Source organism: Carcharodon carcharias, chromosome 19 (genome assembly GCF_017639515.1).
Source record: "Carcharodon carcharias isolate sCarCar2 chromosome 19, sCarCar2.pri, whole genome shotgun sequence".
In the NCBI taxonomy this organism is placed as follows: Eukaryota; Metazoa; Chordata; class Chondrichthyes; order Lamniformes; family Lamnidae; genus Carcharodon; species Carcharodon carcharias.
The window spans coordinates 28,662,344-28,688,437 of NC_054485.1; the positions used below are offsets into that span (position 1 = coordinate 28,662,344).

General features: G+C 40.4%; 1 protein-coding gene across 4 annotated transcripts in view; it reads right to left on the reverse strand.

Moving 5' to 3' along the window:
• maco1b (macoilin 1b) overlaps nucleotides 1-26,094 on the reverse strand; it is an 87,435-nt gene that overhangs the window by 42,486 nt on the left and 18,855 nt on the right. For 2 of the 4 annotated variants that reach the window (XM_041212622.1, XM_041212624.1), the window contains one exon: nucleotides 7,698-7,839. The exons of 1 other annotated variant lie outside the window; for it this stretch is intronic. In XM_041212622.1, coding sequence (XP_041068556.1) covers nucleotides 7,698-7,839 — 142 coding nt within the window. Of the gene's footprint in view, nucleotides 1-7,697; nucleotides 7,840-10,206; nucleotides 10,277-26,094 lie in introns of those variants that run through there. One more of the 4 variants, XM_041212623.1, reaches the window with a different exon arrangement.

Sequence of the window (26,094 nt, forward strand, 5' to 3'; positions counted from 1 at the left end):
GGTAGACCATCTCCTTGAGCTGCTGTAGGTTCCATACTGAAGCTGTTCCTACAGTGATATTTAGGTAGGGAATTTTAGGCTTTTAACCCACTGACAATGAAGGGCCAAGCAGCATATGTTTAAGTCAGAATAGCGCATGATTTGGCAGAGAATTTGGAAGTGATCAAGTAGCCATGACCTTGTTGTTTGTTCTCCTTAGTGGCAGAGGTCACACAACTCAGAGTTACTGCTAAAATAAGTTTGGGTGAATTGCTTCAGTGGATCCTGTAGACTGTACATACTGCATATAGTTAGGCTGAGCTTGGCACCTTGAGAGGTCCTCCAATGATGTCCTGGGACTGGAATGGCTGGATTTAAACAACTATGACCATCTTCCTGTCCGTCAAGTATGAACCCAGCCAATGGAAGGCATTTCCAATAACCTGGATTGACCACGATTTTGCTGGTGCTCCTTATTGCTTTACTCAATTGAATGTTGCCTTAATGTTTAATAGTGATGCTATCCACATTGCTTAATGTGTATGTGTATATAAATGTAACAACTTGTCATTGGAACTTCTAGCAACAAATAACTGGTAGTATTTTGCTGATTTCTGTCTGGTATTGTAAGCAACACCTGAAGCATGCTTCATACTTTACATTTTTATAAATTATAAAAATATGAGCAATCCCATTGTTTCCAACTTATATATTTAAAACTAAAATAACTAATCACAAATTAACTACTGGGATAAATTTTGTTAATTCATTTGAGGAACAAAACTTGTACAATTTTTCTTTCAAATTGCAAGTAGGACATTAAGTATCTTGAAAGAAAGCCAAATGATTTTTTTTAATAATCCTGATTGGCTTCTTTCAACTGATGTTACTTGAAGGTGCTAATTAAAAATGCTAAATGGATTAAATATGGCCAGCCTGACCCAGTACACTAATTTAGTATGATAAATACTGGTAGGTGTACTATTTGAAGGGAAATGCATTCAAATATGGGTTATTATGACCTGCAATATAAATCTGTCAGGATATGGTCAATATTATGTCAAAACATCCTCAAAAAATGGCTAAACTAAGCTTTGGCATTCAGTTCATGCTGATACCCAGATCAAGGTTGTGTGAAGTGCAGAAGCTGTGTGGTGCTAGTCAAATTGAAATGGAGTGCTGGTTAGCAGGTTTGTTGAGACAATATCACTTGACTCTTTTGTTTTTTTTTTGCTAATGATCGAGAAGAGGCCAATAGAGCAGTACTTGGCTGCCTTGACAAAATAGTCTTTATTTATGTGAATAGGCAATTTTCCATATTATGTAACCACCACTTTCGTATCTACACTGAAGAAGCTTTGGTGGTAGGACTACTAGTTCTGGTGCTGAGGTCTTCAGCAAAGATAGTTACAGCTTATTACACTTGCTGTGCCAATCCAATCAGCTGTTTCTTAAATATCATGCGGAATTTGTCAATTTGCCTGAAGACTGACATCTATCATGGTGGGAACTATGGCATGGTGGCATATAATTCCCCTGCTTTTGATATCCCAAGCACTTAATGGGCTGCCTAATCTGTCCTATTTAACACAGTAGCAAAGCTAATTTGCAGGTGGAGGGCATACTGTAAAAAATGACTTTCAAATTGACTATGCAGCGGTCAGTCCCACAAATGTTATGATGGACCAACATGTTTGTGATAGGCAGGTTGGTAAAGACCAGATCAACCTCTTTATGTCAGTTCTCTCACCACATGCCAAGGCTAGGAGACAGGAGGGACAGAAAGATGTAACCGCAAATGAGGCAGGTATGGGGATCGAGAAGATAGAAGTGGAGAAACCTCAGGCCTTTGCAATTGGCTAACAGGTTCGAGGTTAGCTTGTATGGGCGAAAGTGGCAGCTGCAAGGTGGTTGAGTGAACTGACCATGACACCATGGTACAAGAGGCCATTCATAGGAACGTAGTGGTAGTAGGAAACAGTATAGTCAGGGGGATAGATACAGTTCTCTGCAGCCAAGAGCGAGAGCCCAGGTGGCTGTGCTGCCTGCCCTGTGCCAGGGTTCAGGACATCTGTTCTGTTCTGGGCTGGAGAGGAACTTGCAGTGAAAGCGAGGGTGGGTGGATCCAGTGGTCATGGTCCACGTGGGTACCAATGACATAGGTAGAACTAGAAAAGAGCTTCTGCTGAGGGAATATGAGCAGTCCCTTTGAAAACAAACAGCCCAGGCAGAAAAGGAGGAGGGAGGGTCCCAAAAGAAGAGTCCCAGACAAGAGGCAGGAAAAGTCCCCAGTTAAGTTACAAAGAAAGAACTAGAGAAAGAAGTTCCAAGCAGGGAAAAGGCTGTGGTTAGCAGACTTTAAGTGAAGAGGAGAAGCCCTGACGATCCAAAGCAGGCCAGGAGAAGCCATGGTGATCCAACGGGGCCCTGGAGAACCTTGGCAATCCAAGGGAGCCCTGGGAGAAGCCCTGGCAATCAAAGGAGGCAGCAGATTGCTGACTCCGTGCTGGGTGCCATTGGAGTGAAGTTCTTGACTACTGGATCCACCCACCCTCACTTTCACTGCAAGTTCCTCTCCAGCCCAGAACAGAACAGAACAGATGTCCTGAACCCTGGCACAGGGCAGGCAGCACAGCCACCTGGGCTCTCGCTCTCGGCTGCAGAGAACTGCTCCTTTGGAGTAGTAATTTTCCATTCAGCACAGCCAATGAGCTGAAGCTGGACTTGCAAGTTGGTGCTTGAGTGGGTAGCCCCGGAACAGCCAAAGAGCGGCCAGGCCGCGGAGCGACTGGGGGTCAGGAGGGCCCGCCAATTGAGAAATGGGCTTGTCCATCACCTCCTGAACGAGCGCTCCTAAAGTAGCATCCAAACTTCATAGGGAGTGAACAAGTCTGTGGGCGCACGAGAGTGAGCGGGTCTGTGGGTGTGCGAGAGTGAGCGGGTCTGTGGGCGTGCGAGAATGAGGGAGTGAGCAGGTCTGTGGGTGTGCGAGAGTGAGGGGGTCTGTGTGCATGAGTGTGAGAGAAAGAGAGAGAGGGCGAGTGTGTGTGCGTGTGATGTCTGTGTGCGCCTGTGAGAGTGAGCAGGTGTCTCTGGGTAGTTTTGTGAGAGTGAGAACCCCGAGACTTGGAGTCAGCCGGAAACACAAGCGAGGCCTTCCGTGTCCCCTCTCCCTAAAAACCTATCCAGAAAGCTGGTCGGGTGAGGAAGAAAACTCAGGCTGAAAGGCAGCCCACTTGCGACTCCTGCTTTTGTATGAATTCCACCGAGGCCAGCATGGTATGTGCACCATCAGAAGCAAATGAAAGGTCAGCGTTTGTTAAACCCAACTCCTTAGCTAAGGCCTGGTTTTCGCCCCTTCCCTTCCGTGGAGCGTAGTCTCTCTCTCTCTGGCTCTGCTTCTTAAGCAAAACTGCAAAAAAAAAGGTTTCACTGGTGAACTCTACTGCTTGGTATATTTTAATGGGTATTTTTATTAATTACTCTTTTTTGAAATTTATTCCTTTGACATTGATATTTTTGAAATTCACGTTTGATGTTGTATGAAACCTTATCTTACCGAAATTTGATCATCAGTCTCTTGAGTGAGAAAAATTTGAAATGTGCCCCCCCAACCCCGAAAAAGGGTGGAGAAGCTTGCTGTAGAGGATACACATAGCACCCAAGAAATAATTGTGAAGGGATAGTGAAAGGGAGGAAGGAACTTAAAGTCATTACAATAACCAGGGAAAGGGTACTGACAAAATTGTTAGAACTAAAACCTGAAGTCCATCCTAGGGTCTTAAAAGAAGTGGCTGCTGAGATAGCAGATGCATTGGTTTCAAATTTTCAAAATTCCCTAGATTCTGGAAAGGTCCCATCAAATTGGAAAATAGTGAATGTAATTCAAGAAAGGGGGGGGGAGGGAAGATAGAAAGCAGAAAACTATAGGCCAGTTAGCTTAACAACTTTCACAGGGAAAATCTATCATTAAGGAGGCTATAGAGGGGGCGCTTAAAAAACCTCAATGCCATCAGGCAGAGTCAACAGTTTTGTGAAAGGGAAATCACGTTTGACTAATTTATTTGAGTTATTTAAGGAAGTAACAAGCAACACAGATAAAGGGGAACATGTGGGTGTGCTATACTTAGTTTTGCAGAAGGCATTTGACAAGGTGCCACACCAAAGGATACTATGTAAAATAAGACCTCATGGTGTAAGGGCTAACATATGAGCATGGATACAGGATTGGTTAACTAACAGGAAAAAGACAGTAGGCATACGTTGGTCATTTTCAGGTTGGCATAATGTAACAGTGCTGGGGCCTCAACTTTTTACAATTCATATCAATGTCTTGGATGAGGGACCAAATGTATGGTTTCTAAATTTGCTGATGACACAAAGACAGGTAAGAGTGTAAGTTTTGAAGAGGACATAAGGAGTCTGCAAAGGTTAAGTGAATGGACAAAAATTTGACAGATGGAGTACACTGTGGGAATATAAAAATACCACTTTGGTAGGAAGAACAAAAAAGCAGTAAATTATTTAAATAGAGAGAGATTGAAGAATTCTGAGGTACAGAGGGATCCGGATGTTCTGGTACAGAAATCACAAAAAAATTAGTATGCTGGTATAGCAAGTGTCTAGGATGGCAAATGGAATGTTTTCATTTATTGCAAGGGGGATGGAATATAAAAGTAGGAATGTTTTGCCAAAGTTCTGTGGGGATTGGTGAGACCACATCTGGAGTACTATGTACAGTTTTCGTCTCCTTATTTAAGAAAGGATATCACAGAATCTCATAGTGCAGAAGCCCTTCGGCCTATTGAGTCTGCACCGACACATGAGAAACACCTGACCTACCTGCCTAATCCCATTTACCAGCACTTGGCCCACAGCCTTTAATGTTATGGCGTGCCAAGTGTTCATCCAGGTACTTTTTAAAGGATGTGAGGCAACCCACGTCCACCATCCTCCCAGGCAGCGCATTCCAGACCGTCACCACCCTCTGGGTAAAAAGGTTTTTCCTCACATCCCCCTTAAACCTCCTGCCCCTCACCTTGAACTTATGTCCCCTCGTGACTGATCCTTCAACTAAGGGAAACAGCTGCTTCCTATCCACCTTATCCTTGCCCTCAATCTTGTACACCTCGATCAGCTCACCCCTCAGACTTCACTGCTCCAACAAAAACAACCCAAGTCTATCTAACCTCTCTTCATAACTTAAATGCATCATCCCTGGCAACATCCTGATGAATCTCCTCTGCAACCCCTCCAGTGCAATCATATACTTCCTATAATATGGCGACCAGAACTGCACACAGTACTCCAGTTGTGGCCTCACCAAGGTTCTATACAACTCCAACATGATCTCCCTACTTTTGTAATCCATGCCCCAACTGATAAAGGCAAGTGTCCCATATGCCTTTTTCACCACACCACTAACATGCCCCTCCGCCTTCAGAGATCTATGGACACACATGCCAAGGTCCTTTTGTTCCTCAGAACTTCCTAGTGTCATGCCATTTATTGAATATTTCCTTGTCAAATTACTCTTTCCAAAGTGTATCACCTCACACTTTTCAGGGTTAAATTCCATTTGCCACTTATCTGCCCATTTGACCATCCCGTCTATACCTTCCTGTAACCCAAGACACTCAACCTCACTCTTAACCACCTGGCCAATCTTTGTGCGATCCGCAAACTTACTAATCCTACCCCCCAAAATAGTCATCTATGTCATTTATATAAATGACAAATAACAGGGGACCCAGCACAGATCCCTGTGGTACGCCACTAGACACTGGCTTCCAGTCACTAAAGCATCCTTGTCATCACCCTCTGTCTCCTATAACTAAGCCAATTTTGAATCCACTTTACCAAATTACCCTGTATCCCATGTGCATTTGCCTTCTTCATAAGTCCCCCGTGTAGGGCCTTGTCAAAGGCTTTGCTGAAACCCAGATAAACTACATCAACTGCACTACCCTCAGCTAATCACCTGGTCACCTCATCAAAAAATTGGCCTGCTTGTCTTCTAAGACAAAGGGCCCTGCAACGTTCCTTTCAATTCTTTAATAGCTGAGACATTAAACAATCTCGGGGGCCCAGATGAGGGATATATATCCTTTGTCAAAACCTGGAGGGGAGGTGGGAGTCATGTGACATGGGCCTCTAGCTTGTGGAACCAGTAAGTATTACCTTGCTGAACAGCAAAGCCCAGTCTGCTGTTGACCATCCAACTGGCAGGCTTGTAGAAAAGGATCTCTGGCCCAGGCTAGCATCTGGCCCTACGTAAGTACATGCTTATCTCGTGTGAAAGTCAACACCACTGGAAAAGTGAATTATACAGCATTGCTTTTCACCCGCCGACTGCTGTGAAGGGATACCTCATTGAACTTTGATTCTGGATGCTGGAACCCATGTGAACCAAATATTTGTTTTCTCTATGGTCTATGTGCAGTAAATCTTTCTTATCTCCATCCCTCTCTTTACTATCTGAGTGTTGAGGTGACGCTGCAACCCTTCTCCCACATTTTGAGTGTGTGCAAATAAACTAACCCTTTGAGTTCATCTTATCTCAAGTCTGTTGTGGGGTTATTAATAGAAAATTGGATTACGGTTGGGAAATACGTCATTGCTCATAAAGGCAGAAACAATCAAAACACTTTCTGTTTATGGACAGGTGGTGATAGGAGAAATTAGTGCTGTTTAAATTAACCCCGTTCCTGTCTGTAACATGTAGAATGCCAGTTGGGAACATTTTGAATCATATTTTATAGTTACTTTAAATGTGACTATGAAATCTAAAAATAAAAATACTAAATTTCAAAGATTTCTGGCAAATAAGAATTCTTCAAAGGGCATTATTTACCTGAGGAAAAGTTGCTCCATTTTGTTTAAGAAAACACTGCTTCCGAATTTAGAATCATAGAATGACATTGCTTAGGAGGAACACATTTGGTGCATTACACCAACGCTGGCTCTTTAAGAGGCAGCTAAGAAGTCTTCTTTCGCTGCTCTTTCACCACAGCCCTGCTAATTATTCTTTTTCAAGTATTTACCCAATTCCCTTTTGAAATTTACTATTGAATCTTCTTCACCCTTTCAGACAGTACAGTACATTCCAGATCATGTCACACTGCATTTTTTTTCCTCATGCCACCTCTGGTTCTTTTCCCAATTATCTTAAAACTCAGTCATCTGGTTACTGACCCTTCTGCCACTGGAAACAGTTTCACCTTATTTGCTCTACCAAAACCCTTTAAGATTTTGAACACCTGTCAAATCTCCCTTTACCCATTGGTGTTTTAAAGAAACCCCAGTTTCTCTAGTCTCCACAGAACAGTTTAAAACCTTGAATCCTTACTAAATTGTGATCCTAAAATTGGCTATAATTTTCCGGCTGGGGCTCAACCACTAGTTTATTAAGGTTTAGCATAACTGCCTTGTTTTTCCATTCTTATGCTTAGATATATAAAGCCAAGGTTGCCACAGGTTTTTTTTTAAACAGCTTTCTCAATGTTTCATGCCACCTTGGAAGACCTTTAATATCTACACCCCACGAAGTCTCCTGATCCTGCAGCCCCTTTAAAATTATACAATTTATTAAAGGCATTTCATCAGAGCTTCTAAATCAAGTACCATATTCAAAGATTTTGGCAGTGGTGAGTGTTAAACATATCACAACATACAGAACTGATACATTTTAGAAACTGAGAAATCTTTAACCAACTTACCAGACCCTGGTATCTGAAGGAATCATAAACACTCCTGATGAAGAGCCAGAAAGGCCAAAGATATTCAAAGCGGAATTCAAGGACAAAATCTGCCAGCAACACCAGTGCCCACACAACAAGGAATTTAAGGTACAAGAAAGTGCTGCAATTGGGGAAAAAAAAGTTACTTCAGACACTGAACTATAGTTTTCAATTAATAAACTTTGTTATCAAGTACACAGAGTTTAGAAAGTTATCCATTTATCAGACTGCTTTATAAAATTATATAGAAATCACAAGATAGAAACAATTAAGTCCAACCAGTTCATCTAAACTATTCTTAAATGTTCATATTGCTGTCTGCTTCAATAATCCACTCTGGTAATGCAGGGTCTGTGCTAAGCCAAGTTTTTCCAACTTACTGTCATAAATTACGAAATTCAATTTTGTATCTTTTGTATCTCTTTGTTCCAGACCATTCAAATCAATCTATTTCTCCATACTTTGCCCTAACTCTTCATAACTTTAAACACTTCTATCAAATCATTCCATAATTTCTGTAATGAAAGGAACCATTCATATTTGCATTTCGAAATACCAGGCAACATCCTAGTGGATCTTCACTTTACCATTTTTTGTGTATTGCTGAAAGAAAGAGACATGCTGTCAAAGCTTTTTGTTTTGCACTCATCAGGACACACACAGGAATACCAAATTTCAAAGGGAACAACAAGTTATACTGCATGAGAAAAGGGTACTGATTTGTAAGTGGACTCTGAATGGTCCTGGTGTTGCCATGGAGAATGCACCAGGGAATATATGGCAACACCTCCACCAGAGTCCACTTGCCAACCAATCAACACCCTTTTTCATGCAATATAAATTTATTCCCTTTGAAATTTGGTATTTTTACATCTGTCCTGATGAGTGCAAGATGAAAAGCTTCAACAGAATGTCTCTTTTTTCAGCAATACTTACATCCAGTACTACCAAGCCACTGTTTGCACCATTTCTATTGCCTCAACATACTCCTTATAGCTGTGGAACCAAAAATTGCACAATACTCCAACCATGGTCTTATTAACATAATAAAAATAGAAAAGGGCGAAGTTCTGACAAAGGGTCACTGACTGAAATGTTAACTTCGTTTCTCTCTCCAGAAATATTGCCCAACCTGTTGAGTATTTTCAGCATTTTCTATTTTTATTTCAGATTTCCAGTAATTGCAGTACTTTGCTACATATTAGTGGTCTTGCCTAACATCTAATATAGATTTATATCAACTTATATTCTATACCTCTCTCCATTAAACCAAGTATCCCATCCTTCCTGTTAACAATAACAAACACTAGCACTGACCATTATGTGCTAATGCTCTGGGACACTTTCAACTGTTTTGTGAACCAAAATACAAAGAAACCTAGCTATAAGTCAGTCAACATGTGCAAAATGTGCACTTGAAGACTACACTGAGCTAACTAGCAAGTATGAGTAGGGCTTCAAGTAAAATTTGAAACAGGAACTCACTTTTCAAACTCACTTATCAACAAAAGCAAAATATTGTGGATGCTGGAAATCTGAAATATTACCAGAAAATGTTGAAAATACTCAGCAGGTTTGGCAGCATCTGTGGAGAGAGAAACAGTTACCATTTCAAGTCTGTGAGCTTTCATCAAAACACACTTTTCAAATGTCAGGTAAGCTTGAAAGATTACAATAATATATAACATTCACTTATTTCAATATTTCTCCCCCTTGATATTTTCCTGTCAATTTTCCACCCTCCTCTTGTTCTCTCAAAGATACATATTCCTCAGTGGTACCATTTAACTGGCACTAGACACCCTCTCGTGCCTCCTCCAGTAGCCATGGTCATGCAAACAACCTTGACAGCAAATCTCAGCAGGAGATCAAACATGGTATGCATCACAACTGAGCCCAATTTGTCTTTACACAATGTCCACATGTTCATCCTTCAAGAAGCAATTCATAAGAAAAAACTCTGCAATCATATCAACAATCAGGCACAAGAACACTGCCTGAAATTTCATTCCTTAATTCAGCGGTGCCGAGGGCAACCATAGCATCCCAATTGCTGCTCCAGCTAAGATCAGTTGACCTAGCAGATATCAGGATCAAACTTAGAACCTTCCTACTCTGTATAGCCTATGTACTCTCTGTCTTAATCATCAGGGATTCATTTGGTTGTGCTTTTTTGTTAACCCAGTGAGTCCAAAGTGAGGAAACTGCCTGAAGGACTTAGTGACCCAGATGATATAAGGGAAGTGAAGTAACATGCATTAGAAATGGCTAGACTAAATCTTCTTGTTGTATCACGACAGCTATTAACTCTTATTTCACATTGTCAAATTTGTTAAATGATCTGATCGAATGGACAGTTAAAAAGAAATTCATGTTCAGAAACACACAAAATAATCATGACCTTAATTGTTTGAGATAGTTTTTAATGTTTAAACCTGATATCAAGACTCATTATTTACAAGAAACATCTGATTTTTGGATATCTCACATTTTACTCCTGAATTCCCGTTTAATGGCCCACATTTTGCTGTGAGTGACAAAGGAATGGCTTTTGCCATTCATCTCATGAACAGTTGCTGAGAGATTCTGTTTGGGCTTTTCAGCAGAGATAGCCAGTTTTCAGCTATCTGATCCAAAGTGGTGTGCTCTATGGCATCTGTGGTGTATATGGGCAGGCCAAACAACAGGAAGGCTCAACAATCAATTGGATTGAAGAATCCTCACTGAAACACACACATTGCAAAGCAGGAAGTAAAAACAGGAAATATAAATTACATTTAAATCACCATACTGGAAGTAGAACACAGATTGGGACCTGCACGTGAGATTAAAGAATAGGCACAAAAGAAAAGGAAAAAAAAGTTTCAATATCTACAACAATAATTTTTCTCGGGAATGTGACTCTGCATTTGTTTGAAAAAAATTCAGGCCCAGAGAGGTTGTTCATCAGTAATTATCATTTATTACACAATTTAAATCTGTTATGCCCGATTACACAAGCCCTAATTTTTTCATCTGTTTTCAGTGTGAGAATTGCAGGTAATTAGCCTATATTCATGCCATTACATTGATCTCTGTACCGATACCATCAACAAAGATGGCAACAATGCAGCCTGTGGGGGAGCTGTACATGACTGAGATCAACTTTTGGATTTCCATGTTTACCTGCACATGCGTGGATGCCAGAAGTTGCTATCAGTTTTATCCTGTAATATCCAATCTCATTGTTATTAATACAGCAAAATCCAGGCCAACAAGTCAGACATGCACACTCATTACAGAATATACATTGAGTCAACTAGCCCTAGCATGGATTAAGAAACCTACATTTTGTCAATGAAAACCAGTTCTACAAAACAAGGAATACTGTGATGAAAAAAGAACAAACAAGCCTTTATCTCTAGCTTTGTAGCTATTTGAATATAATCAAAATGAGGTGGTGTTACCTTTGTACAAAATAATAGTGTTCTAGTGTTATTTTGATGTTCTTTGCTGCAACTAAATGTTAAACCAGTCATCTCATATTTGTGCTTATAGTTGCTGTACGAGTGAAACAGCCAATGGCAAAATTGCCATGGTACATCAAACTCAGTGTCTGCAATACTTCCATTGTGATGATGTATAGCAAAGGGAATAGTTTGCAATCTTAGAAACATCAACTAAGTAAGGAATTGAAATGTTAGCAAACAATGCTGGAGTAATACATGAGTTGGATGGATATGTGGTGAGTAACAAGCGGTGGGTTATAAATTCAGTCAGGGATGAACCAGGTATAATTTATGAAACACAATGGTTCCAGTCTTGTTGGGATCAACAAAATATTAGCTGTGATTAGGATTAATTAGCATATTAGTCATGTTAGTTCAATATCCTGGATTTTTCTTTGATTTCATCCAGGAAGCAGATTTAATGAGCAAAACTGATTTATGACTCCATATAGTAAGATATATGTTAAAAAAACAGAAATTAAGTACGAGACTCAATTTTAAGCTCATACAGCTTATTTACAAAGTTGTACTTTCCTAACTGACATATTTTGCATTAAATGATTTGAAAGTGTGTAGATTGTTTGACATTGGCATAAAATTTCTTTTAAAATTTACTTCATATTCCTTAGCATTTAGCTCAGACATTTCATCTGCTGTATTGTACACAGAAATACATAGTATAGACATGGCCATGCGCCTGAACAGATCAATGACAGCATCTATGCCCCATGCAAATCTCCTATTATCTTACTTCATTTCATCTTATCAACTGATCTGTCGTGATTCATGTGTATTGTAGGTGCAGGAAATTAAGTTTTTATTCATAGTAGATTGGTGTTACAAATGAATAAGGTAATTGGGTTTTTGTGGTGCGGTTTGTAGCCAATATTTCAACTCTGCCAATGTTGTTGGCTGCAAGACCACAAAAATAGAATTCCGATTAAAAACTAATGCAAGCTACACACATATTTAGCATTATTCGATGCAATTGAAATTCAATTAAAAGCTCTAATTTGTAATTTGTAAATGCAATCATTTTCCAGTTCAATGTTTTTTGGGGTACAAAGCTTTCACCTGTAATAAGTTCAACCAACCAGCAAAAATGAAAATTAAGGGTTGGATCTTGCATTAATTGCATTCAAATGTTCTACAGTGATAAGATAATAGCTTACTGCACACCAGCTAGAACTGCTGCAGGAGTTTTCAGGGGACTAAACTGGTCATTTATATTAGGCTTTGTGGAACAAATTATTTTTTATTTGGCTAATAAGCTGAAAATACTGCATCCCTGCATCAAATTGGCTAGCTAATGAAGCCAAGTTTAAATATTTTATTTAGATAATTTTACTAAATTAAATTTACTAATGCTGTAAAATTGTTTTGATTAATAGAGGATTACTCTCAATAAGATGCATTCAAAAATACAAGCATCAGAGAGTAATTAATGGGTTATCACAGCTGACAAACTAAATACTACACATAACATTGGAAAACCTGACCAGCATTTGTTCATCTTCACTGCCGAAGCACAAGAAGATTTAATGGAAAAATTAAACCTCATTATTTTGGCTTGATTTACACAGAAGTGTAATTTCCAATTCAGCTGTCTGCAGAAAAGATCACTTTACAGCTGGATAAAGTTCAAAGTCATCAATATGAATTTCATTTCTTGTGGGGAAAAAAGAAACCATCCAATGCAAATCATTAATCATCCAATGCTCAAACTGGTTGCTGCATTCACCTATGTAACAGCGTGACGGAAATTCAAACGCAGCCCATTAGGTTGTAAAGCAGTTTATGATGTCATGTGCTTATGATAGGAACTATATAAATGCAAATTATTTCTTCAGGCAGAAGGCTAAATTACAATGGTCAAAATAACAATTAAATGTTAGTTCAGTCAGGAAGATACGTTTCAGAGGTCTGAGGAAGTTTTTCTGGAATCACAGCTCCAATAACATTGTTTTAAATTTTATAGTTAACAGGGCTGATGAATATATCATACAATGCTTTTATATATCATTGTATATCAATGAAGAGTGCAGAAGGGTATGCAACACCAGGCATACCTAAAAACGAAGAGTCAACCTGAAGCTACAAAGTAGTGCAATATCACTACTTGCATGCCAAGTGAACCCAAAACCAATGGATTAGATCAAAAATCTGAAATCCTGCAACATCCAGTCGTGAATGGTGGTGGACAATTAAACACCAACCAGAAGAGGCAGCTCCATAAATATCCCCATCCTCAGTGATGGGGAAGCTCAGCACATCAATGCAAAAGACAAGGTTGAAGTATTTGCAGCCATTTTCGCCGAGTGCCGATTGGATGATCCATCTCAAACTCCTCCTGAGATCGCGGATGCCAGTCTGCAGCCAATTCAATTCACTCCACGTGATATCAAGAAACAGCTGAAGGCACTGCATACTACAAAGGTTATGGGCCCTGACAACATTCCAGCAGTAGTACTGAAGACCTGTGCTCCAGAACTAGCTGCACCCCAAGCCAAGCTGTTCCTGTACAGCTACAACAATTAACTGAATTGAATTTGTTCTGATTGTTGACAGGACATACCTGGGCAATTTTCCCACATATCTATGTCCTGTCAACAATCAGAACAAATTCAATTCTGTTAATTATGGCCCCATCAGCCCCCACTCCATCATCAGTGAAGTGATTGAAGGTATCTTCGACAATCCTATCAAGCAGCATTCACGCAGCAATAACCTGCTCATTGATGCTAGTTTGGGTTCTGCCAGGACCACTCAGCTTCTGAGCTCATTACAGCCTAGCAAAATTGAAGTCAATGGGAATCAGTTGGAAAACTCTACACTAGTTGGAGTCATACCTAGCACAAAGGAAAATGGTGATTATTGGAGGCCAATCATCTCAGCCCCAGGCTACAGGACTTCAGGGTAATGTTCCAGGCACAGCTATCTTCAGCTGCTTCATCAATTCCCTTCCATCATAGAGTCAGAAATGGGGATGTTCGCTGTTGATTGCACAATGTTCAGAACTATTCACAAATCCCAAAATACTGCAGCAGGCCGTGCCCACATGCAGCAAGACCTGGACAACATTCAGGTTTGGGCTGATCAGTGGCAGGTAACATTCATGCCAAACAAGTACCAGGTAATGACCATCTCCAATAACAGAGAATCTAAGCATCTCCCCTTGACATTCAATGGCATATCATCGCTGAATCCCCCGCTACCAACGTTTGCGGGTGGGGTACCATTGATCAGAAACTGAACCAGTCATATAAATTCTGTGGCTGCAAGAGCAAGTCAGAAGCTGGGAATTCTGCAGCGAGTAACTCACCTCCTGACTCCCCAAAGTCTGTCCACCATCTACAAGGCACAAGGGAGTGTGAAGGAACACTCTCCATCTGCCTGGATGAGTGCAGCTCCAACAATGCTCAAGAAACTCGACACCAGGGCAAAGCAGCCAGCTTGATCTCGCGCAATGGATCAGTGCATACCATCTACAAGATACACTGCAGCAACTCACCGATGTTCCATTGGCAATACCTTCCAAACCAACGACTTCCACCACTTAGGAGGTTGAGGGCAGCAGATGCATGGGAACACCATCTCCTGCATGTTTCCCTCCAAGCCACACACCTTCTTAACTTGGGACTATATTGCTGTTCCTTCATTGTCATCAGATTAAAATCCTGGAACTCCCAGCCTAACAGCTTTCTAGGTGCGCCTGCTCCAGATGGACAGCAGCAGTTCAAGCAGGTGGTTCACCACTACCTTCGCAAGGGGAATTAGGGATGGGCAACAAAGGTTGGCCTTCCCAGCACGTCTAAATCACATGAAGAAATTAAAAACCCAATTTTATCAATCAGATTTCTGTCAGATCAATAATTTTGCTTTTTTGGAGTCAATACCCAACTAATTTATATAATTACTAAAATAATCAACCACTGTTGCCGAGTTTAGCAGCTGCCAAGATATTAAGCAAGACATGAAACCGGATGAACAGCATGTTTACAAGCAAGTTTCAGCTGGCTTATGCTACATTTTTCAGCCAATTCCCAGCTAAAGACTAATTATGCACATCAGTGCTAGATTCCTTCCAAGAAAACCAACAGTTGGAGATTGAAAACCGCATCAAACGTAGTACAGTACCATAGCATAAGAATGCTAACCAATCAACAATTAGAGCTATAAGACACTATGACAAGGAGAGCTTTATTTTATAAAACTTGCGGCAAAGTAAACAAATTACATAAACCAGTGTTTTTGCATACATAGCCTGCAGATAACCAACATTCTTCAACACTGCTCATAATAGCCTTTCTGCCAGTTATTTAAATATGAAATTGGTCAAGATAAATCATGTTCATCATCACCAAAGTAGAAAACATTTCACCAAAAGGAGTAGACTGGGAAATAATTTAATGGTGAGACAGTAGATAAACAGTGTTAGACATTTAGGAAAAATATTTATCACTATTAACAAAGATGTAAACCAGTGAGAAAGAGTCTCTCTATTAGAAGAGGGAAGTATCCATAGCTAACTAAGGAAGTTAAAGATCATATAAAATTGAAAGAAAAGGTATACAAGGTTTGAGAAGATCAGAGGTAGACCAGAAGATTGGGAAAACTTCAGAAACCAGTAAAGGGTGACTAAAAAAGGGTGAAATAGATTACAAGTAAGAGCTTCTATATAAAAAGGAAGAGAGTAGCTAAAGTTGGTCCTTTAGAGAATGAGGCTGGGGAATTAACAATGGTAAACACTTTTGAACAATTGTTTTGCATCTGTCTCTATGGTGGAAGGCACTAAGAACATTCCAATAATAGTAGAAAATGAAGGCAAAAGGGATGGAGGAACTTAAAACAATTTTCACAAGACGTAAAAGTAGTGGGCAAATGAATGGAACTGAAGGCTGACAAATCCCCTGGACCTGACAGCCTGCATCCTAGGGCCTCAAGAAGAAGTGACTGCAGAGATAGTGCATGCACTGGTTGTAATTTTACTAAATTCCCCAAATTCTAGAAAAGTTCCAGCAGATTGGAAATCCACAAATATAATGCGCCTGATTCAAAAAGAGGGAGACAGAAAGTAGGAAACTATAGGCCAGTTAGCCTAACATCTGTCTTTGGGAAAATGCTGGAATTCATTATTCAGGAAGTAGTAGCCAAACATTTAGAAAATCATAATAGAGTTAGCATAGTTTTGTGAAAGGGAAGTTGTGTTTTAAAAATTTATTACAAAGTTTTGAGGATATATTGAGCAGGGTGGATAAAGGAGAACTCGATGCATTCAATAAGGTGTCACATAAAAAGTTATTGAACAAGAGGTCATGGTGTTGGGGGATGATACATTAGTACGGATGGAGTACTGGCTAACGATCTGAAAATAGAATTGGGATAAATGGATCATTTTCAGTTTGGCAAACTTTAACTAGTGGGTGCCAGAGAGATCAGTGCTAGGGTCTCAACTATTTACAAAAAATATTAATGACTTGGAGGAAGGAACACTGTTTCATTGCCAAATTTGCTACTGATAGAAAGATCAGTAGGAAAACAGTCTGCAAAGGGATATAGATTGATAAAGTGAGAAGGCAGAAATTTGGCAGATGGAATATAATGCAGGAAAATGTGAGGTTATCCACTTTGATAGGAAAAATAGAAAAGGAAAATATTACTTCAAGAGAGAGAGTCCAGAATGCTGTGGACAGAGGGATCTGGCTGACTCCATACACGAAACACAAAAAGGTGGCATGCAGGTACAGCAATTAGCAAGGCAATGTTGGCTTTTATTGCAAGGGGGATGAAGTATAAAAGTAGGGGATTCTTGCTGCAACTGTACAGGGCAGCAGTGAGACCACACTTAGAGGGCTGTGTACTGTTTTGGTCTCATTATTTGAGGAGGAATATACTTGCATCGGTGGCAGTTCAAAGAAGGCTCATTAGGTTGATTCCTGGGATGAGAGGGTTGTCTTAAGAGGAAAAGTTGAGCCAATACGCATTGGGGTTTAGAAGAATAAATGGCGATCTTATTGAAACAAATAAGATTCTGAGGATGTTTGACAGTACAGGTCGAGAAGATGCTTCCCCTCGTGGGTGAATCTAGAATTAGAGGGTTATAGTTTCAAAATAAGGGGTTGTCTATTTAATAGCTTAATAAATCAACGGAATAAAAGTTAAATTAATATCTGTTTGGAAGTTATGAAGTATCTAATCATGCATTTTCCATCTATGAAACAGCCAAAATGAAATCTAATTTCAATTTTGCAATCCAATGCTCCCACAGGTCTTTTATAGGGATGGGCTTATAAACCTAATCCACCACTTCCAAGGTAGTGAATTTTATTGAAACATGTATAACAGGATTTATTCCATTTAAATAAGAAAATAACTTGCAGCCAGTTACCAACAAGCTTATGTAGCACTTTTAATGCATTGAAGTGTCTTAAAGCGTTTCACAGGAGTATTATAAAAACAAAATATGACACCAAGCCAAAAAAAGGGATATTAGGTCAGAAGACCAAAAGATTGGTTAAAGAGGTAGATTTTAAGGAGTGTCTTAAAGGGGAAGAGTGAGGTAAAGAAGCAGAGAGGGAATTCCAGAGCTTAGGGCCTAGACAACTGAAGGTGTGGCCATCAATGGTAGAGCGATAAAATTTAGGGATGCTCAAGAGGCCAGAATTAGAGGATTGCAGATATTTCAGAGGGCAGAGGAATATTACAGAGAGAGGGAGGCGGTGAGGCCAAGAAGGGATTTGAAAACAAGGATGGGAATTTTAAAATCAAGACATTGCTTGACCAGGAGTCAATGTAGGTAGGTGAGCAGAAGGGTGATAGGTGTACAGGACTTGTTGCAAGTTAAGACATGGGCAGTAGAGTCTTGGATGATCTCAGGTTTATGAAGAGTAGAACGTGGGAGGCCAGAAGGAGTGCATTGGGAGGGGCAAAGAGAGCATGAGGGTTTCAGCAGATGAGCTGAAACAGGGGCAAATTCTGATGATGTTACATAGGTGGAATTAAGCAGCCTTATTGATCGTGTGAATATATGAAAGGGGTAGTTGATCTCGGAGTCAAATGTGACACCAAGGCTGCGAACAGACTGGTCGCTTCCGGAAATCTGAAGAAAGCTGTTCTCCCATCTTTCACTTGACCTTTCTGCTAATAAGGTTTCTCAAATCTGATTTACTTACCAATTTTTCCCATCCACCCTCCGGAGGTGTCAACTCATACTGGCCATGAACACCCAAGATGATCCAACAGGCAGACTATTCATCAGTGAGGGGACAGCAACCATTCGTAATCCTTTCATTCATCCACACACAGGCACTTTCCAATAAAGGTTAATGGGTAGCAATTAAGAGCTCTGCATGAAATTTGCTCTTCCTAATCCAAAGACATTGAGCACAACTGAAGTGCTCCCGCCAATCTCCCAGCAGAGACAAGTGATCATAAGACTTCTTTTTATCCATTTGTTTAAGAATATGAGTGTGATAAATTTACCTATGAAATCAATAATTAAATGTCAGCTGTGGCTCAATTGGTATCACCCTTGCCTCTGAGTCTGGAGGTTATGGAGTCAAGTTACAGTCCTGGACTTGAACACAAAACCCAAGGCTGATACTCCAGTGCAGTACCAATGGAGTGCCGGATTGTCGGAGGTGCAGTCTTTTGGATGAAATGTTAATCCAAGATAATCCATCTCGGATCCCATTGCACCATTTTGAAGAAAATGGGAATTATCCCCAATGTCCTGGCCAATATTTATCCCTCAATCAACATCACAAAAACAGATTATTTGGTCATTGTCACGTTGCTTTTTGTGCGAGCTTGCTGTGTGCAAATTGGCTGGGCATTTCTTTCCTACAACAGTGAAAACACTTCAGAAGTACTTCATTGCCTGTAAATGCAAGCCTTCTTCAACAGGGTAGCTGAATCTTTTTTAAGAAAGTAGAAACTTAAAAACAAAATGTACTGAATTTATTCATGATACAAATTGCTGGGAAACTTTTTTTCTAGAAAAAAGACAGCAGGACATTTTGTAGAAGTGAAGGGATCATTTTGAAGAAAGTAGCTAATACATGATAAGCAAAATATTTACACCAATCTTAAAATTTAAAAATTCCATGTAAAGATTTTCTTCTGCAAAGCACATATACACACTCCCAAATTTCACAGAAAAATGTCTTGCTTGCTTAATGCTACAACTAAAATGTCATCAATGATCAGCCTGTTACATTTACTGAGTTTCTTTAATTGGGCAGCAATCAGGAGAGGAAACCTTGACAAATTTCTTCCTCTCCTGACACAGGGATGCTGAGGCTAACGTCCAACCTCTGAGAACAGCATACTCAGCACACATTGGGAATGTTCCTGGCCTGTGGCTGAGTTGTTCACAATCTTGACCAACTGGGTTATCAGATGGTCTCAAAGAAATTGTTTACCATAAGCACTGCAAATCATTTTTTTTTGCAATTTCAAGTCAGAAGCCCTAAGCCCCCTTTTACCACTTTCAAACTGTAGCAGTAGTGAAAAAATTAACTTCAAAGAAACATGGCCACAACCAACCTGAATGTCCTAAGCAGTCCACTTTGTCCCCAAACTTGTATGAGGATACCACACTAGTAGGAGAATGGATTTTATGTTAACTTTTTATCTCATGTCCAGTAGCTGGGACATTAACAATCTCTTCCAAAAAAAGTGGTGCAAATTTTGTTACAGTCCAGATAAGATTAAACACTGCAAAGATGAAGGGCAGAATTTTCCCCTTGGTGGGCATGCAGGCCTAATCGGCTTGGCGGCAGGCAAACAGCCGACCCCCGCCACCGAAACGGGGCCTGCCGCCATTTTGAGTGGGCAGGCCAATTAAGGCCCGTCCAGCGGCCTTCGGGGGGGAATCCCAGCTGTCAAAGTGCGCTCTTTTGCGCATGCGTGCCAAAGAGCACACTGCTCCCTGAGACTAAGGGCTGTCTCAGGGAGATTAGTGACAGTGCACAGAAGTTAAAAAATAGAAAAATAAAAATATTATTAACATGTCCCCTTCATGTGACAATGTCACACGAGATGGGACATGTTAATAAAAAGGACATAAACTTTATTAAACTTTTTTTAAATGGACATGAAACCTCATCCCGCCAGGGCTCCTGGCCTGCGCGCCAGCTTTAAGATTGGACAGGCAGGTCTTTAATGATCTTAATTAGCCTGTCTATGGCCTTAATTGGCCATTGACAGGTCGGCGGGCAGACAGCTGATTTCGCTGTCTGTCCACCTTCCTAAAAATTTAAAGGGACTGGGATGACGTTGGGGGTTCCTCCTGGCGTCATTTTCCCATTGGCGAGCGGGCCCCGCCCCCAAATTGCAGGCGGGAAAATTCTGGCCAAACTCATTTGATTAGCGTCGAAAGACAGTTCACATATAGAACTCAGTTTCGGACTCACTAGCTGCAGTTGTACCCACTTAGCACTTGGTCATACAGTTACCTACCACATACATTTCACTTACAAGGGCAAACCACCCTTGTAGCTGGAATCAATGCCCTTGTGGCACCATTTCAATTTCACCAGGTATGAAGAACTGGATTACATGGAAGAGCTGCAGAAGACATGTACTTGATTACTAAAAATTGAGGAAATCATTTTGTCTGCACACATGAATGCATTTGCACCTGGGGCAGCCAGCCTTTAATTGAGCTAAGTGGCATTTTTTCTAGCATCTGGATTCGGAGACAGGTTGAGTATTTCAAATTATGTCTCTTAACCCTTAACGCAACATCCTTTAAGAATTACAATATTTTATCTAAATCAGATTTCCAAAAATTCGTAAATTGCAATAATATTCAGCTGTTTCATTGCACTATACAATTTCTTTTTAATACTGCATTCATGTAAAAATGTACTTTGTGGAAAGCTGAAAAAATATTTTTAACTGCATTTATGTATTAGTGGCACAAGTTCTAGTTTACAGAATGTACTTGCTGTTTCAGCCATCAACTTTTAAAAGCACTGAACGTTTCAGGCATTTACAATATCTGCATTGCCATTATAGTTGTATAATATGCTGTCATGTATATAGCCTTGGTATAGAAATTCTAAATTTTAAATTTTAACCTTTTGTTTCCACAATATTTGTAAAGCAAGTTTCCCAGAATTTTCAGAAAAGGATTCTGGTTAGAAACCACAATTAACCTTGAACATTTAAATCTCCAAGTCAAAGCAACTCAGCAGCTTCCTTATGTAATGAACTTTGCCATTTGCAGCAACTTGGGCGAATACTGTACTAGTCTTACTGAGAAATTAATGGTTGGCATACAATCAGGAAGCTGTTTCCAGAAAAAATTGCAAATGTTGCTTTTTCTTTCATTTCGCACTTCAACACCGTTTGCAGACATGTTGGTACAAGTCTTTTTTTCCCTGGAGAAGTAACTTTTAAATGCAAGCATGTTGCAACCTCATTACAGGAGGAGTGAGTTAGTTGCTCCATTGTCTCCTGGTGCCCTCCCCTTCCCCACATCAAATTCATGGGATGTGGGCATCGCTGGCTAGGCCAGCATTTATTGCCGTCCCTAATTGCCTTTGAGAAGGTACATTACACTGACATTAAAAATAATAAAGGACTGCAAGCATTGGAAATCTGAAAGGAAATAGAAAATTCTGAAATGCGCAACAGCTTCATTCGTACCTGAAAGGTGGGTTAACATTGTATGTAAACCCTTCATCAGAACTAAAAAATGAATGATAAGCAAGCCCTTTTATATGTTCAGCTTGTTCAGTCGTGTAAACCAGCCTGTTTATTTTTCAAGTTCAATGTCTACAATACATCTAAAATCACCCACTGATCTTTACGCTTTTATGCTATCAAGCTGAGTGGTCCAGTGTCAGCACCAAGTATTTTTTTTAATTATTCATTCATGGGATGTGGACTACATTGGATGAACTAGCATTTATTGCCCATCCCTAGGTGCCCTTGAGAAGGTGGTGGTGAGCTGCCTTCTTGAACCGCGGCAGTCCACATGGTGTAGGTACACCCACAGTGCTGTTAGGAAAGGAGTTCCAGGATTTTGACCGAGCGACAGTGAAGGAACGGCGATTTATTTCCAAGTCAGGGTGGTAAGTGACTTAGAGGAGAACTTCCAGGTGGTGGTGTTCCCTTCTATCTGCTGCCCTTGTCCTTCTGGATTGTAGTGGTCTTGGGTTTGGAAGGTGCTGTCAAAGGAGCCCAAGACAGGATAGCAGAACCAAATGCACAGCAGGTTTCAGCTTCAACTTCAGAAAGACACCCCCTACCACACCAAGTTTTTTCTAATTTTTTTATTAAGACTCCCAATTAGTGCCAATTATTACCATAAGCCCATGCTCCAAGAAACCAGGTTTATATTAACCAAACACATTTTGCACAAGAGACTTACACAGCCAGAAGACAGTGGAGACCTATCACCATCAGTCCAGCCCAGATTTGAATCCAGCTCCTGAACATGTAAACTCAGTCCAACGAACTGAACTTTCCAATTCCAGTTTCTCTTTAGCTGCTGACTACTCTTTGTACTACAGTACCAGAATTTTCTCCTTTATTGCAACTAACAATGGAAGACGTAAACCCATGGTATAGAACACACTGCCTCATCTTTAGGGTTACAGAAAACCACTAGTCTTCTACAGCCATAAGAGTACCATTCATTCATTTTGTAGTTTATATCCTTATCAACTTCCCTAGCTGTTTCATATTTACTCATTAAATATAGGTACAACATCTGAGAAACAACCAGGTCTGGGAAAAAAAACATAACCTTATTGACAACTTCCTAATATTAACCTAACCCAAAGCAAAAACGATATTTGAACTGTGCTGCTTCGTGACAAGCAAAACATTTACGTGTTTCTCATGTCAGGGGAACCACTTGATATTATCTTGAAAGATATAGGATCAGATATGTCATGCAAATAGTCAACGACACAGAACTGCTGGGATTTTTCCCTCTCACTCCACTTCCTAATTGTTGAGACACCAAGGAGTTAGTTAACTCTTGTTTTCCATAGTCAAAAGCATGTGATATCACGTGGGGAACTTATTTAATTTCCCAACCATCACTGGTTGAGATTTGCAATAATACTTTCATTCTGTTAACCTCAAAATATGTATTGCCATTTCCCAACAGTTTGCAACCTTTGACTAAACTTGGAGTTCTGTATAATTGTCACATTCCTTCAATCTTTGCTTCAGTTATCATTCAAATGCTTCCTCTGATAACCATACCACAATGTTTCTTCTGTAGAAGAATGCATTAGGAAGCCTTAATCAGCAATTCAGACAACTTTGTCTAACCTATTGGAGCCATATTTAAGGAAGCAATTTGATTCTAATTATGGTGGTTTTCTCAGCACCTTAATGGTCATCACTGTCTTGCCGTTTAGCTTCCAAGACAGACCATAGAGGTGTTTTGTGACAATAACACAGCTGCTTCATATGCTGCTGAAAAGGTTTCACAGATGTAAAGCAGTGAAGTGAACACTACTGCATCGTACATTTTCCACACTGGAAAATTTCTCTTTTTTTCCAGTTTAACTACATTTAAAGGATCAAATAATTTTACTTCCACTTAAAATTGTTTGAGGAGTCCTATTTTGAAGTGAATCCATGGAGGTGTTCATGACAGCATTCTATCATGTGTATTGATTTGATTATTTTAAGTTTGTGAAGCCAGGTTAATTCATGAAATGCTACTGTTAAGAGTGTGTTTGTATTCACGTATTCTGAATGGTTGAAAGGTGAAAAAGCATATTAGCACATTTAAGAGTCTATTCATGTTCGGCACTAAATAATAGTTTATCATAATTATTGATCTTTGCAAAATCATGATGACTGTTTTTCCATGTTAACTAATCTGGCTCTTTTCTAATGTTATACACCAAGGATGATCAGCATCACTAACAGGTGAATGTGAAACAATTCATTTCAATTGATTATAGAGCAGTCCTATGGTCTCATTATTTGTTATAGTAATAATGCAGGTGTAATGACTGAAACATAACTTCACAACTACTATCTGCTTTTGTCCCTTGGTCAATTTTATATCCATGGTGCTAGTGACCCTTCAATCCCGTGGCCTTTAGTTTTGTGAATAAGTCTCTTTTCTGGTACCTTGCCAAACAATCTTGAAAGTTCATGAGCACATCATCAACTGCATACCCTCACCAACCCTCTCTGCTGTTTCGTCAAATCGTATTAGTTAAAAACAATTTGTCTTTAACAAAACCATCCTGGCTTTCATTTATCAGCTCAGGTTTTTCCAAATGCCAATTAATTTTAACCTATATTATTGTCTCTTCCACCAACATTAGGCTGGTTAGCCTGTGGTTGCAGGGTTTACAAACCTCTTTCTTAAAAACAGAAATGTAACATTAGCAATCCTCCAATTCTCTGGCACTACTCCCATGTCCAAATAGGAAGATTATGGCCAGAGCCTCCACAATTTCAACCCTTACTACATTTTAACTAAAGTTGGTGGTGAGTTGCCTTCTTGAACCACTGCTGTGCACAGGTTGAAGGTACACCCACAGTGCTGTAAGGGAGACAGTTCCAGGATTTGACCCAGCGACAGTAAAGGAATGGCAATATAGTTCCAAGTTAGGATGGTGTGTGGTTTGGAGGGGAACTTGAGGGGGTGATGTTCCCATGCATCTGCTGCCCTTGTCTTTCTAGGTGACAAAGGTTGGGGTTTGGAAGGTGTTGTTGAAGGAGCCTTGGTGGGTTGCTGCAATGCATCTTGTAGATGGTGCACACTGCTGCCACTGTGCATTGGTGGAGGAGAGACTGGATGTTGAAGGTGGTGGATGGGGTGCCAATCATGTGGGCTGCTTTGTCCTGGATGGCATTGTGCTTCTCGATGGAGCTGCACTCATCCAAGTAAAGCGGAGAGTATTACATCACATTTCTGACTCGTGCCTTGTAGATGGTGGACAGAATTTTGGGGAGTCAGGAGGCGAGTTACTTGCCACAGAATTCCCAGCCTTTGACTTGCTTTTGTAGCCACAGCATTTATGTGGCTGGTCCAGTTCAGTTTCTGGGCAATGGTATAGCCAGGATGTTGATAGTGGGGGATTCAGTGATGGCAATGCCATTGAACATCAAGTGGAGATGGTTGGATTCTCTCTAGCTGGAGACGGTCATTGCCTGGTACTTGTGTGGCATGAATGTTATGTGCAACTTATCAGCCCACGCCTGAACGTTGTCCAGGTCTTGCTGCATAAGGGCACGGACTGCTTGAGTGTATGATGAGTCACAAATGGTGCTGAACATTATGCAATCATCAGCAAATGTCCCCAGCTCTGACTTTATGATGGATGGAGGGTCACTGATAAAGTATCTGAAGAAAGTTGGGCCTAGGACACCACCCTGAGGAACTCATGTAGTGATGTCCTGGAACAGAGATGATTGATTTTCAACAACCATAAACATCTTCCTTTGTGCTAGGTATGACTCCAACCAGTGGGGAGAATGCCCCCCGATTCCCAGTGACTCACTTTGTTAGGGATCCTGGATGCCATGGGCAGTCACTCTCACCTCACCTCTGGAGTTCAGTTTTTTGTCCATGTTTGAACAAAGACTGTAACGAGGCCAGGAGCTAAGTGGCCCTTGAAAAACCCAAACTGAGCATCGGTGATCAGGTTGCTTCTGAGTAAGTGCCGCTTGATAGCACTGTTGATGACCCCATCCATCACTTTGCTGATCAAGAGTAGACTGATGGGGCGGCAAAACAAAGACAGAATTACCTGGAAAAACTCAGCAGGTCTGGCAGCATCGGCGGAGAAGAAAAGAGTTGACGTTTCGAGTCCTCATGACCCTTCGACAGAACTTGAGTTCGAGTCCAAGAAAGAGTTGAAATATAAGCTGGTTTAAGGTGTGTGTGTGGGGGG